We start from the raw sequence: 14,593 nt of genomic DNA, 5'->3' as shown, positions 1-14,593 counted from the left end.
CATGAGAAAACATGAAGAGATAACTGCACACACCCAAAGACTTTTCAGACCTCCCTTTCCTTCCACCAACCACCCGCTATAATATAATCCCAGAGTCTACTCCCTAAAGCTTTCTAATAAAATTACTGCCTTAAAGTCAGCACAGAGACAGATTTGAGCTGGATTCCTATTTCCTTGTTGGTTGACCTGCAATAAAAACATTTTCTGTTCTCAAAAACCCGGTGTCATAGTATTGGCTTCTAGTGCATCAGGGAGCGAGCTCTTTTGCTCAATAACATTATCACCATCCATCTCCAGAACTTTTTTTTTTTTTAGACAGAGTCTTGCTCTGTCACCAGGCTGGAGTGCAGTGGTGTGATCTCGGCTCCCTGCCACCTCCGACTCCTGGGCTCAAGGGATTCTCCTGCCTCAGCTACTTGAGTAGCTGGGATTACAGGTACACACCACCACGCCCAGCTAATTTTTGTATTTTTAGTAGAGATGGGGTTTCACCATATTGGCCAGGATGGTCTTGATCTCTTGACTTCATGATCCACCCGCCTCAGTCTCCCAAAGAGCTGGGATTATAGGCATGAGCCACCACACTTGGCCTCCATAACTTTTTTTTAAATTTGTTATTATTTTCCAGGAAGTGCCCAGGGGTGGGGTGGGGTGGGTGGGGTCTCTGTGGAAGCCCCTGAGCACTGCCCATCTGCAGAACTTTTTCATCATCCCAAACTGAATCTCCTTGCCCATTAAACAGCAACTCCTCATTTCCCCCAATACCAGTCCCTGGCAGCCACTATTCTACTTTATCTCTATGAATTTGACTACTCTAGGTATCTCCTACAGTAGAATGATGTATAATTTGTCCTTTTGTAACTGGTTTACTTCACTTAGGGTAACATCTTCAAGTTTCACCCATGTTTCAGCATGTATCAGAATTTCCTTCCTTTTTAAGACTAAATAATATTCCATTGTATATATTTACCACACTTTGTTTGGTCCATCAATGGAGACTTGGGTTACCTCCACCTTTTGGCTATTGTGAATAAGGCTGCTATGAACATAGGCATACCAGTATCTGTTTGAGTTCCATGGCATTGTTGGATCATATTGTGATTCTATGTTTAATTTTTTGAGGAACTGCCATAACTCTTACATGAATATCTTTACAGGAACCAAAATATGAATGCACTTTGAAAAATGGAGTCTTTATGTATGTAAGAATTTAAAAACTTTTTTTCTTGTAAATATGTGAAGCGAAAACATTTAGAACCAAGTAACTTAGGTCTGTTTGGAGAGATCCTATGAAGAGATTTGTTTTTGCTGAGATGGGCACTTTACCCCTCTGCTTCAATCAGCCAAACTATTGGCGACATTCTTGTGCTAGTTTGAGAAGTCAGGTCAACTGGGATGGCAATGACTGCTCAGGTCCATAATCTTTTGAAGCAAAGGTAGAAACTTGCTTACCTTTATAAAAGTCTTATTTTCCCTAGTAGAAAAAAAAAAACTTTAAAAAAAATTGTGTATGTGTGAAATGTGTATTTCTTTAAATGGCTCGTTGCCCATTTCTAGGTTGTTTCTTCATAACTAAAGCTTCTGTAAAGCAAACCTGTGCTTTTTTTTTTCAGACAAGGTCTTGCTTTGTCATCCAAGCTAGAGTGCAGTGGTATGATCACTGCAGCCTTGACCTCCTGGGCTTAAGTAATTCTTCTGCCTCAGCCTTCCGAGTAGCTGAGACTACTGGCGCATGTCACCAAGCCTGGTTAATTTTTTTCTTTTTCTTTTTTATAGAGACAAATCTCACTATGTTCCCTTGTCTGGTCTTGAACTCCTGGGCTCAAGCAATCTCCCTCCTTGGCTTCTCTAACTGTTGGGATTACAGGCATGAGTCACCATACTCAGCCAGCTGTATGTTATTAAAACAACAACAACAACAACAAAACACCTGAATGCATAATGTAGAAGCTATTATTCTGGGGTCCCTGGATGGGCTTTAGAGTCCATTAACTCCCTTAAATAGTATGAACAATTTTAATTTTTCTACAAAGATAACTCATAGTTTCCATCAGATTCTTGCAAAAGGGTCTGTGACTCAAAACCACTACCTAATCTATGTATTGTCAGGGCTCTTTGTTTTTATTTCTTTTTAGAAAAAAACAAAAACAAAATTAAAAAAACAGAAAAACAAGATACACATATAGAATGTTCAGGTTTGTTACACAAGTACACATGTGCCATGGTGGTTTGCTGTAGCCAATGACTCATCCTCTAAGTTCCCTCCCCTCACCCTCCACCCCCAAACAGGCCCTGGTGTGTGTTGTTCCCCTCCCTGTGTCCATGTTTTCTCTTTATTCAACTCCCACTTATGAGTGAGAACACGCAGTATTTAGTTTTCTGTTCCTGTGTTAGTTTGCTGGGATGATGGTTTCCAGCTTCATCCATGTCCCTGCAGAGGACATGATCTTATTCCTTTTTATGGCTGCATAGTATTCCATGGTGTATATGTACCATATTTTCTTTTTTTTTCTTTAATCTCTGAACAGTGGGTTTTATTAATTTTATGTTGATTTTTATTATTTATTTCATTATATTTTAAGTTCTGGGATACATGTGCAGAACGTGCAGGTTTGTTACATAGGTATACATATGCCATGGTGGTTTGCTGCACCCATCAACCTGTCATCTACATTAGGTATTACTCCTAATGCTATCCCTCCCCTAATCCCCCACCCCACAAGAGGCCCCAGTGTGTGATATTCCCCTCTCTGTGTCTATGTGTTCTCACTGTTCAACTCCCACTTATAAGTGAGAATATGTAGTGTTTGGTTTTCTGTTCCTGGGTTGGTTTGCTGAGAATGATGGTTTCCAGCTACATCCACGTCCCTGCAAAGAACATGAACTCTTCTTTTTTGTGGCTACATAGTATTCCATGGTATATATGTGCCACATTTTCTTTATCCAGTTTATCTTTGATGGCCATTTGGGTTGGTTCCAAGTCTTTGCTATTGTAAACAGTGATGCAATGAACATACATGTACATGTGTCTCTATAAAAGATGATTTATAATCCTTTGGGTATATACCCAGTAATGGGATTGCTGGGTCAAATGGAATCTCTATTTCTAGATCCTTGAGGAATTGCCACACTGTCTTCCACAATGGCTAAACTAATTTACACTTCCACCAACAGTGTAAAAGCATTCCTATTTCTCCACATCCTCTCCAGCATCTGTTGTCTCCAGATTTTTTTAATGAACACCATTCTACCTGGCGTGAGATGTTATCTTAATGTGGTTTTGATTTGGATTTCTCTAATGACCAGTGATGATGAGCATTTTTTCATATGTTTGTTGGCCACATAAATGTCTTCTTTTGAAAAGTTCGTATCTTTCACCCACTTTTTGATGGTTTTTTTTTTTTCTTGTTTATTTCTTAGACTTCTTTATAGATTCTGGATATTAGCCCTTTGTCAGATAGGTGGATTGCAAAAATTTTCTCCCATTCTGTTTGTTGATGGTTCACTCTAATGATTGATTCTTTTGCTGTGCGGAAGCTCTTATGTTTAATTAGATCCCATTTGTCTATTTTGGATTTTGTTGCCATTGCTTTTGGTGTTTTAGTCATGAAGTCCTTGCCTATGACTATGTCCTGAATGGTGTTGCCTAGGTTTTCTTCTAGGGTTTTTATGGTGTTAGGTCTTATGTTTAAATCTTTAATCCATCTGGATTGTATAAGGTGTCAGGAAGGGGTCCAGTTTCAGCTTTCTGCATACGGGTAGCCAGTTTCCCAACACCATTTATTAAACAGGGAATCCTTTCCCCATTGCTTGTTTTTGTCTGGTTTTTCAAAGATCAGATGGTTGTAGATGTGTGGTGTTACTTCCAAGGTGTGGTGGTTTGCTGTTCTGTTCCATTGGTCTATATCTCTGTTTTGGTATCAGTACCATGCTGTTTTGATTACTGTAGCCTTGTAGTATGGTTTGAAGTCAGGTAGCCTAATGCCTCCAGCTTTGTTCTTTTTGCTTAGGATTGTCTTGGCTATGGGGGCTCTCTTCTGGTTCCATATGAAGTTTAAGATGTTTTTTTCCAGTTCTGTGAAGAAGGTCAATGGTAGTTTGATGGAGACAGCATTGAATCTATAAATTACTTTGGGCAGTATGGCATTTTCACAATTTTGGTTCTTCCTAACCATGAGCATGGAACATTTTTCCATCTGTTTGTGTCCTCTTTTATTTCCTTGAGCAGTGGTTTGTAGTTCTCCTTGAAGAGGTCCTTCATGTCTTTTGTGAGTTGTATTCCTAGGTATTTTATTCTCTTTGTAGCAATTTTGAATGTGAGTTCACTCATGATTTGGCTCTTTGTCTGTGATTGGTGTGTAAGAATGCTTGTCATTTTTGCACATTGATTTTGTATCCTGAAACTTTGCTGAAGTTGCTTATCATCTTAAGGAGATTTTGGGCTGAGACGATGGGGTCTTCTAAACACACAATCATGTCGTCTGCAAATAGAGACAATTTGACTTCCTCTTTTCCTAAATGAATACCCTTTATTTCTTTTTCTTGCCTGATTGTTCTGGCCAGAACTAGCAATACTATGCTGAATACGAATGGTGAGAGAGAGCATCCTTGTCTAGTGACAGTTTTCAAAGGGAATGCTTCCAGGTTTTGCCCATTCAGTATGATATTAGCTGTGGGTTTGTCATAAATAGCTTTTATTACTTTGAGATACATTCCATCAATACCTATTTTATTAAGAGTTTTTAGCATAAAGGGCTATTGAATTTTGTTGAAGGCCTTCTCTGCATCTATTGAAATAATCATGTGGTTTTTATCTTTGGTTCTGTTTATGTGATGGATTACATTTATAGATTTGCATATGTTGAACCAGCCTTGTATCCCAGGGATGAAGTCTACTTGATCATGATAGATAAGCTTTTTGATGTGCTGTTGCATTTGGTTTGCCAGTATTTTATTGAAGATTTTTGCATCGATGTTGTTCATAGATGTTGGCCTGAAATTTTCTTTTTTAGTTGTATCTCTGCCAGGTTTTGGTATCATGATGTTGTTCTCATAAAATGAGTTAGGGAGGATTCTCTCTTTTTGTTTGAAACAATTTCAGAAGGAATGGTACCAGTTCCTCTTTGTACATCTGGTAGAATTCGGCTGTGAATCCATCTGGACCTGGTCTTTTTTTGGTTGGTAGGCTATTAATTGCTGCCTCTACTTCAGACCTTGTTATTGGTCTATTTGGGGATTCAACTTCTTCCTGGCTTAGTCTTGGGAGCACGTAAGTGTCTAGGAATTTATCAATTTCTTCTAGATTTACTGGTTTATGTACAGAGTTGTTTGTAGTAATCTCTGATAGTAGTTTGTATTTTTGTGGAATCAGTGGTGATATCCCCTTTATCATTTTTTATTGCATCTGTTTGATTCTTCTTTCTTTTTTATTAGTCTGGCTAGCAGTCTATCTATTTTGTTGATCTTTTCAAAAAACCAGCTCCTGGATTTATCGATTTTTTTGAAGGCTTTTCTGTGTCTCTATCCCCTTCAGTTCTGCTCTGATCTCAGTTATTTCTTGTCTTCTGCTAGCTTTTGAATTTGTTTGACCTTGCTCCTCTAGCTCTTTTAATTTTGACGACAGGTTGTCAATTTTAGATCTTTCCTCACTTCTCATATAGGCATTGAGTGCTATAAATTTCCCTCTAGGCACCGCTTTAAATGTGTCCCAGAGATTCTGATACGTTGTGACTTCGTTTTCATGGGTTTCGAAGAACATCTTTATATCTGCCTTCATTTCATTATTTATCCAGTAGTCATTCAGGAGCAGGTTGTTCAGTTTCCAATGTAGTTGTACAGTTTTCAGTGATTTTCTTAATTCTGAGTTCTAATTTGATTGCACTGTGGTCTGAGAGAGTGGTTGTTACGATTTCTCTTCTTTTGCATTTGCTGAGGAATTATTTACTTCCAATTATGTGGTCAATTTTAGAGTAAGTGTGACATGCTGCTGAGAAGAATGTATATTCTGTGGATTTGGGGTGGACGGTTCTGTAGATGTCTATAGGTCCGCTTGGTCCAGATCCACATTCAAGTCCTGCATATCCATGTTAATTTTCTGTCTCATTGATCTAACATTGACAGTGGAGTATTAAAGTCTCCCACTATTATTGTGTGGGAGTCTAAGTCTCTTTGGAGGTCGTTGAGAACTTGCTTTATGTATCTGAGTGCTCCTGTATTGGGTGCATATATATTTAGGATAGTTAGCTTTTCTTGTTGCATTGATCCTTTCACCATTATGTAATGCCCTTCTTTGTCTCTTTTGATCTTTGTTGGTTTAACGTCTGTTTTATGAGAGATTAGGATTGCAACACCTGCTTTTTTTTGCTCTCCATTTGCTTGGTAAATCTTCCTCAATCCCTTTATTTTGAGTCTATGTGTGTCCTTCCACGTGAGATGGGTCTCCAGAACACAGCACACTGATGGGTTTTGACTTTTTATCCAATTTGCCAGTCTGTGTCTGATTGGGGCATTTAGCCCGTTTACATTTAGGATTAATATTGCTATGTGTGAATTTGTTCCCGCTGTTTTGATGCTAGCTGGTTGTTTGGCCCATTAGTTGATGTAGTTTCTTCATTGTGTCAATGGGTTTGACACAATCCCATCTGTCTTTATCATTTGGAATGTTTTTGCAGTGGCTGGTACTGGTTGTTCCTTTCCATGTTTAGTACTCCTTCAGGAGTCCTGGTGGTGATAAAATCTCTCAGCAATTGCTTGTCTGTAAAGAATTTTATTTCTCCTTCACTTATGAAGCTTAGTTTGGCTGGATATGAAATACTGGGTTGAAAGTTCTTTTCTTTAAGGATGTTGAATATTGGCCCCCACTCTCTTCTGGCTTGTAGGGTTTCTGCAGAGAGATCCGTTGTAAGTCCTATAGCCTTCCCTTTGTAAGTAACCTGACCTTTCTTTCTGGCTGCACTTAGCATATTTTCCTTCATTTCAACCCTTATGAATCTGAAGATTATGTGCCTTGGGGTTGCTCTTCTTGAGGAATATCTTTGTGGTATTCTCTGTGTTTTCTGGATTTGAATGTTAGACTGCCTTGCTAGGTTGAGGAAGTTCTCCTGGATATATCCTTAAGAGTGTTTTCCAGATTGGATTCATCTTCCCTGTCACATTCAGGCACACCGATCAAACGTAGATTAGGTCTTTCCACATAATCTCATATTTCTTAGAGGCTTTGTTCATTTCTTTTTACTCTTTTTCCTCTAATCTTGCCTTCTCGTTTTCTTTCATTGAGTTGGTCTTCAATCTCTGACATCCTTTCTTCTTCTTGATCAATTCAGCTATTGAAATTCTGTCTTGCAGGTGTTCCAGGCACCAGTTAAAATGGCTGCCCAGATTTGTGCAGGTTTTTGTGCTGGAAACCTGCAGTGTTTGTTGGCTGGTGGGAATTTCCTGTTCTGTGGGCCGTAAGGACCATGGGAGTAGTGCAGTATCTAAATCGGAGTGCTGGAGTGGCTGGAAAAGCGCCCAATGGCCTCCATTGGGTAAGCGGTAGTGGGGGGAGGGGGTCCTCTGGTCTGCTGCACTTCCTGGATGAGGCAGCACCCCACCCTGCCTCGGCTCACCCTCCTTGGGATACACCGACTGTACAACCAGTCCCACTGAAATGCACCTGGTACCTCGGTTGGAAATGTGGCCATCATTCTCCCTCTGCGTCGCTTTTGCTGGGAACTGCGCTCTGGAGCTGTTCCTATTTGGCCATCTTGGCCAATATTTGAAATCAATAGCTTCTTTTGCTGTGCAGAAGCTCTTTAGTTTAGTTAGATCCCATCTGTCAATTTTGGCTTTTGTTGCCATTACTTTTGGTGTTTTAGTCACGAACTCTTCGTCCATGCCTATGTCCTAAATGGTATTGCCTAGGTTTTCTTCTAGGGTTTTTATGGTTTTAGGTCTTACGTTTAAGTCTTTAATTCATCTTGAGTTAATTTTGTATAAAGTGTAAGGAAGGGGTCCAGTTTCAGTTTTCTGCATATGGGTAGCCAGTTATCCCAACACCATCTATTAAACAGGGAATCCTTTCCCCATTGCTTGTTTTTGTCAGCTTTGTTGAAGACCAGATGGTTGTAGATGTGTGGTGTTATTTCTGAGGTCTCTGCTTTGTTCTACTGGTCTATATGTCTGTTTTGGTACCAGTACTATGCTGTTTTGGTTACTGCAGCCTTGTAGTATAGTTTAAAGTCAGGTAGTATGATGACTCCAGATTTGTTCTTTTTGTTGAGGACTGTCTTGGCTATACAAGGTCTTCTTTGATTCCATATGAAATTTAAAGTAGTTTTTTCTAATTCTGTGAAGAATGTCAATGGTAGTTTGATGGGAATAGCATTGAATCTCTAAATTACTTTGGGCAGTAAGAAAACTTCAAGCCAGTATCCTTGGTAAACATCAGTACAAAACTCCTCAACAAAATACTGGCAAAGTGAATCCAGCAGCAAAAAATTTATCCATCATGATCAAGGGTGGTTCAACATATGCAAATCAATAAACATAATCTGTCACATAAACAGAACCAAAGACAAAAACCACATGATTATCTCAATAGATGCAGAAAAGGCCTTTGATAAAATTCTACATCCCTTCATGTTAAAAACTCTCAATAAACAACATATTGATAGAACATATCTCAAAATAATAAGAGCTATTTATGACAGACCCACAGCCGGTATCATATTGAATGGGTAAAAGATGGAAACATTCCCTTTGAAAACTGTTACAAGACAAGGATGCCCTTTCTCACCAGTCCTACTCAACATAGTATTGGAAGTTCTGGTCAGGGCAATCAGGCAAGAGGAAGACATAAAGCATACTCAAACAGGAACAGAGGAAGTCAAATTGTCTCCGTTTGCAGATGACATGATTCTTATTTAGGAAACCCCATCATCTCAGCCCAGGAAATCCTTCAACTGATAAGCAATGTCAGCAAAGTCTCAGGATACAAAATCAATGTGCAAAAATCACAAGCATTCCTTTACATCCATAATAGAGAGTCAAATCATGAATTTCCTACAAAGGGATAAAATACCTAGGAATACACCTAACAAGGGATGTGAAGGACCTCTTCAAGGAGAACTACAAACCACTGCTCAAGGAAATAAGACAGGACACAAATAGAAAAACATTCCATCCTCATGGATAGGAAGAATCAATATCGTGAAAAGTGCTCTTTTGAAGATACATGTGACTGTGGATGAAGACAGAGATTTCTGGAGTATCCATTCTTCACAATTCAGCAAAATAATCTTTTAAAAATAGAAATAAGAACATGTATCTTTGCTACTTAGAATCTTTCCAAAGTTTTCCTTTGCTCTTAGGACAAACTTAGAAAGGTTAACATGGCTTGGAAGGAAGTAAGTTCCATGATAAATGGGGGACTTAGATTTTTCAATGATGTCTCACCAATTCCATGAACAATGCCTGGGATATAGGAGGTACTTAACAAACAATTGTTGGATAAAAGAATTATTACAAATCTCTCCACAGAACTGCCCTGCCTATCTCTCTAGCCTCATTACATACCACCCTCTCCTTTGCTTTCCTTCTTCTAGCTAAAATAAATATATATTGCATACATATTCCATTTCTTCAAATGTGCTCTGTCCTACCTCCAGATCTTTGAATATGCAATTTCCTCTACCTGGAATGTTCTTTCCCACCGTTTTGACTCATGTATACTAATATATCAGTTTCAGCTTTAACATTATTTCCCTCAAAACGTCTTTCCTGACCCTCATTTTGGCCAGGTCTCTCGTATTCTTCTATAGCGCCATTTTGTAACAATCCTTATGCTTATAATTACTTACTCAATGTCTATCTTTGCCAATAGATTCTAATTTCTATGAGAACATGTTTGGAATTTATTTTATTCAAGGCTGATTCTCCTCGCCTAGCAATAGTGCCTGGCAAAAAGCAGGCACTCAGGAAGCATTTGTTTTTATGAATGAATGAAGAAATGAATGAATGAATCAATGAGATTACAAGGTGAGCCAAAGAAATGAGTGGTCCTATTTATATGTAGTAGATCATTTAACAAGCACCCTTCTGTAGAAGGAAGAAAGAGAATTCCGTATATGCCCCATCATTATGAGGATGGTGAAAAAGATAACAATAAATGGATCTATCTAGATTACCTGAGAGGTGTCCACTGATGCCTCCTCCTCGTTTTCTTTAGCAGTTCTGTTTTAACAAAAATAAAGTTGTTTCACTCAATGGCAAGACTGAAAGAATTTTGTTCAATGATAAAGATTTTCATTTCCAACTTCTGAGACCCCATAAGTTGTATCCTTTAACATATTGAATATAACATAATTATAAAAATAAAAATGAAGCCAGGCACAGTGGTGCCTGCCTGCAATCCCAGTTACTTGGAAAGCTGAGACTAGAGGGTCACATGAGCCCAGGAGTTCAATGACAGCCTGGGTAACATGGTGAGATCTCATTTTTTGAAAAATAAAAAAAAATTGAAAAATGAGTTTATAAAATTGCACAGTAATGATGAACATTAATCTAATAGCTTGATTTCTTAAAAAATGTAGAAGTATTTGAATTTTCTTGTTAACCTTGTTAAAAATACTTTTACCATTTCTTATTATGAAGGTTATACATGCCTATAATATTTCAACAAAACCGTAAGCAAAATAGAATATAGCTCCCCTCACTTGGTGTGACTCTCCTCACTGCTGGAACACAGCACCATAATGTACAGTCTTTTGGAATGATTGTGAGAATTTATTCTTCCACCCACAGTTGTATTTGAGTGCTCATTTCCCCACATTCTTAACAATACTGGACCTTATCAATCTTTCAGTCTTTGCCAATCTAAAACTGTAGAAAAAATAAATGTAATTCAATTTGTATTTCTATGAGCATGAATGACGTAGGCTAACTTTTATACATTTAATGGGCAACACAGTGAGATCCCGTCTCTCCAAAAAAAGGAAAAAGAAAAAAAATTGAGTGAAAAATACATTACAAAAGAATGTATACAGTACATGCCTGTAATCCCAGCACTTTGGGAGGCCAAGGTGGGCAGATCACGAGGTCAAGAGATCGAGACCATCACGGGCCAACATGGTGAAACCACGTCTCTACTAAAAATACAAAAAATAGCTGGGCATGGTGGCACGTGCCTGTGGTCCCAGCAACTCGGGAGGCTGAGGCGGAAGAATCACTTGAATCCAGGAGGCGGAGGTTGCAGTGAGCCGAGATTGTGCCATTGCACTCCAGCCTGGCGATAGAGCAAGACTCTGTCTCAGAAAAAAAAAAAAAAAAAAGGATGTATACAGTATACTTTTATTACCTAAAAGTTGTTTTAGAAAAGACAAACCCAAATAATATGTTGTTTGGGAATTGATAATATGTGGGAATGCTATTAAAAACCCCAAGAAGACCAGGTGTGGGGGCTCACACCTGTGATCCCAGCACTTTGGGAGGCTGATGTAAGTGGATCACCTGAGATAAGGAGTTCGGGACCAGCCTGGTCAACATGGTGAAACCCTGTCTCTATTAAAAAGACAAAAATTAGCTGGATATGGTGGCGGGTGCCCATAATCCCAGCTACTTGGGAGGCTGAGGCAGGAGAATTGCTGGAACGTGGGAGGCAGAGGTTGCAGTAACCTGAGATTGCACCGCTACACTCCAGTCTGGGCAACAAGGGCGAAACTCTGTCTTAAAACAAAACAAACGCCAAAACCCAAGGAAGCGATTAACACAAGATTTACTAAACTGGTTACCTCTGGAGGTAAGTTATACTATCCTAACGCCAATCAAAAGAAAATGGGAGTAACTATATCAATTTCAGACAGAACAGATTTCAGAGCAAGGAAAATTTGGGGGGATAAAGAGGGATATTACAAAATGATAAAGGGATCAATACTCCAAGCAGACATAACAATCCTTTTTTTATTTTTTGAGATGGAGTTTCACCCTTGTTGCCCAGGCCGAAGTGCAATGGTGCGATCTTGTCTCACTGCAACCTCCGCATCCTGGGTTCAAGCGATTCTCCTGCCTCAGCCTCCCAAGTAGCTGGAACTACAGGCGCATGCCACCATGCCCAGCTAGATTTTTATATTTTTAGTAGAGATGGGGTTTCACCATGTTGGACAGGCTGGTCTCGAACTCTTGACCTCAGATGATCGACCTGCCTTGGTCTCCCAAAGTGCTGGGATTATAGCCATGAGCCATTGCACCCAGCCCAACATAGCAATCCTTAATGTGTATATGTGCCTAACAGAACATCAAACTATATAAGGTAAAAATTAATTTGTTAAGCTTTTTAGTCATTGTTAGGATGGAGTAGTGACTTCTAAGCTCCTTATATGCCAGATGGGAAACTGGAAGTCCTGGACTTTAATTTTGTTCAGGGTGTGTGTGTGTGTGTGTGTGTGTGTGTGTGTGTGTGTCTATATTAAAGCTTATTTTTTTCTTTTGTTGCTTTCTGAGTAGAATCAAAGCTTAAAAGGTGTAAGTAACCAAATGTATCAATCTTTTCCTTATGCTCTTCAGTTTATGTCACACTATCACAATTACAAAAATATTGTTCTATACTTTCCTCTATTTTTATGTCTTGTTATGTTTAATTTTTATTCATCTGCAATTTATTTTTGTTAATGTTATGAGGTTAGAATCTAACATAAAAATTTTTCCAGTTAGATCATCTAATTTTCCTAACACAAATATAATTATAAATATAAACGTAAATAATGGAAATATAAAGCAGTACAACCTCTATGAAAGGCAATTTGGCAATACCTATCAAAACTACAAATGCACAAATCATCTGATCAACAACTATACTTTTATGACTCTATACTATAAATATACCTTTATATATGCACAATGACACATATTCAAGGTTATTAGTAAACTAATTAGTTGTAAAACAAAATTAGAAACAACTTTAAATCCCTCAATAGAGAATTTACTCAGTGAATCATGGGACAGCCATTTAACAGAAATTATATAGCTGCTTTAAAGAAATTAAGAATTATCATATTGTTAAGAGAAAGAAAGCAAGGTATAAAATAATGTGTAAAGGTGGTGCCATTGTGTCAGGAAAGGAAAAGTCAAAGTATATATAAAATGTACATACATAAATTGTTTCTGAAAGGATACACAAAAAATTGGAAACACATTACCTTTTTTTTTTTTTTAGACAAGTCTTGCTCTTTCGCCCAGGCTGGAGTGCAGTGGCATGATCTCAGCTCACTGCAACCGCCTCCTGGGTTCAAGTGATTCTCCTGCCTCAGCCTCTCGAGTAACTGGGACTACAGGCATGTGCCACTACACCTGGCTAAATTTTGTATTTTTAGTAAAGACAGGGTTTCAGCATGTTGGCCAGGCTGGTCTAGAACTCCTGACCTCAGATGATCCACCCATCTTGGCCTCCCAAAGTGCTGGGATTACAGGCATGAGCCACAGTGCCCAGCTGGAACATAGTACTTTCAAGCATGGGAAGTGAGCAGCTAGAGGACAAAGGGTAAAGGAGACTCTTTACTATATAGAAATGTAAATTAACATATACTCCTTTGTACCATGTGCCTCTTCTACATAATAAAAAAATCAACTTAGGAAAGAAAACAACCTTTAAAAGAAAGCAAAATAATGAGGGTTTACAAAAGAAAAAATGTGGGTTTTTTTGAGGGGGATGTTTGTTTTGAGACAGAATCTTGCTCTGTTGCTCAGGCCGGAGTACAGAGGCATGATCACAGCTCATTGCAGTCTTGACCTCCTGGGCTCAAGTGATCCTCCCACCTCAGCCTCCCAAGTAGCTGGGACCACAGGCAAGTGCCATTACACTTGGCTAATTTTTTTGTATTTTTTGTAGAGACAGGGTTTCACCATGTTGCCCAGGCTGGCCTCAAATTCCAGGGCTCAATTGATTTGCCCACCTCAACCTCCCAAAGAGTTATGATTACAGGAGTGAGCCACTGTGATTGGCTAGAAAAAAGGTTTTAAATATAAAGAACATGGGGAGTGGGTACACAGATATTTGTTATGCTATTATCAGTATTTTTCAGTTAAACAAGTACTTAATATTGATAAGGCACCAACACAGTAGGTGGAGAGATTATAGGGAGTTTAAATTTTCTTCTTTTCAATGTTTTCTAATTTGCCTATGATGAACAAGTATTAGTTCTAAGATGAGCAAATGAGATATTTTTAGTATCAAAATTTTAAAATGGAAATGAGTTGAAACCCAGAAAAAAAACTATGCTTAAATAATGAAAGTTGAATGATTTCTGCAGATCATATATAATATGTTCATTATTGTGATAAAAATAGAGAGAACTATAGACTAAAAGATTTTAAAACAGTATTGGTAAAAATGGAGAAAGAATCTCCTCCTTACCAACACTTCCTAATTCATGTGAGCAGCCCACACGAACAGCTTTGATCAAGCAGATGGTCCCAGAAAATTCCTGGACAAGTATTCAAGTCTAGGGTAATTTGTGTTATTATAAGGCAGTGAAGTGAAATTATGAAGGTATGCTAGTTCACATTAACATTTGTTGGGTCAACAGAGTGCTTTAATGGAAGGGTATACAGGGGAGAGAAC

General features: G+C 38.5%; 1 protein-coding gene across 12 annotated transcripts in view; it reads right to left on the bottom strand.

The window, feature by feature from the left end:
* LOC105710001 (neutral alpha-glucosidase C) overlaps positions 1-14,593 on the bottom strand; it is a 161,668-nt gene that overhangs the window by 125,338 nt on the left and 21,737 nt on the right. For all 12 annotated transcript variants that reach the window (XR_010338604.1, XR_010338608.1, XR_010338605.1 and 9 more), the window contains exon 6: positions 10,167-10,212. Coding sequence is in view for 7 of the 12 variants with exons in the window: in XM_064365934.1 (XP_064222004.1) it covers positions 10,167-10,212 (46 nt within the window). In the remaining 5 variants the exon portion in view is untranslated. The remainder of the gene's footprint in view (positions 1-10,166; positions 10,213-14,593) is intronic.

Source organism: Aotus nancymaae, unplaced genomic scaffold, assembly GCF_030222135.1.
Source record: "Aotus nancymaae isolate 86718 unplaced genomic scaffold, 86718_ANA_hifiasm-v0.15.2.pri h1tg000062l, whole genome shotgun sequence".
In the NCBI taxonomy this organism is placed as follows: domain Eukaryota; kingdom Metazoa; phylum Chordata; class Mammalia; order Primates; family Aotidae; genus Aotus; species Aotus nancymaae.
Note: the sequence above shows the minus strand (reverse complement) of the source record. Positions and strands in the feature narration are given on the sequence as shown.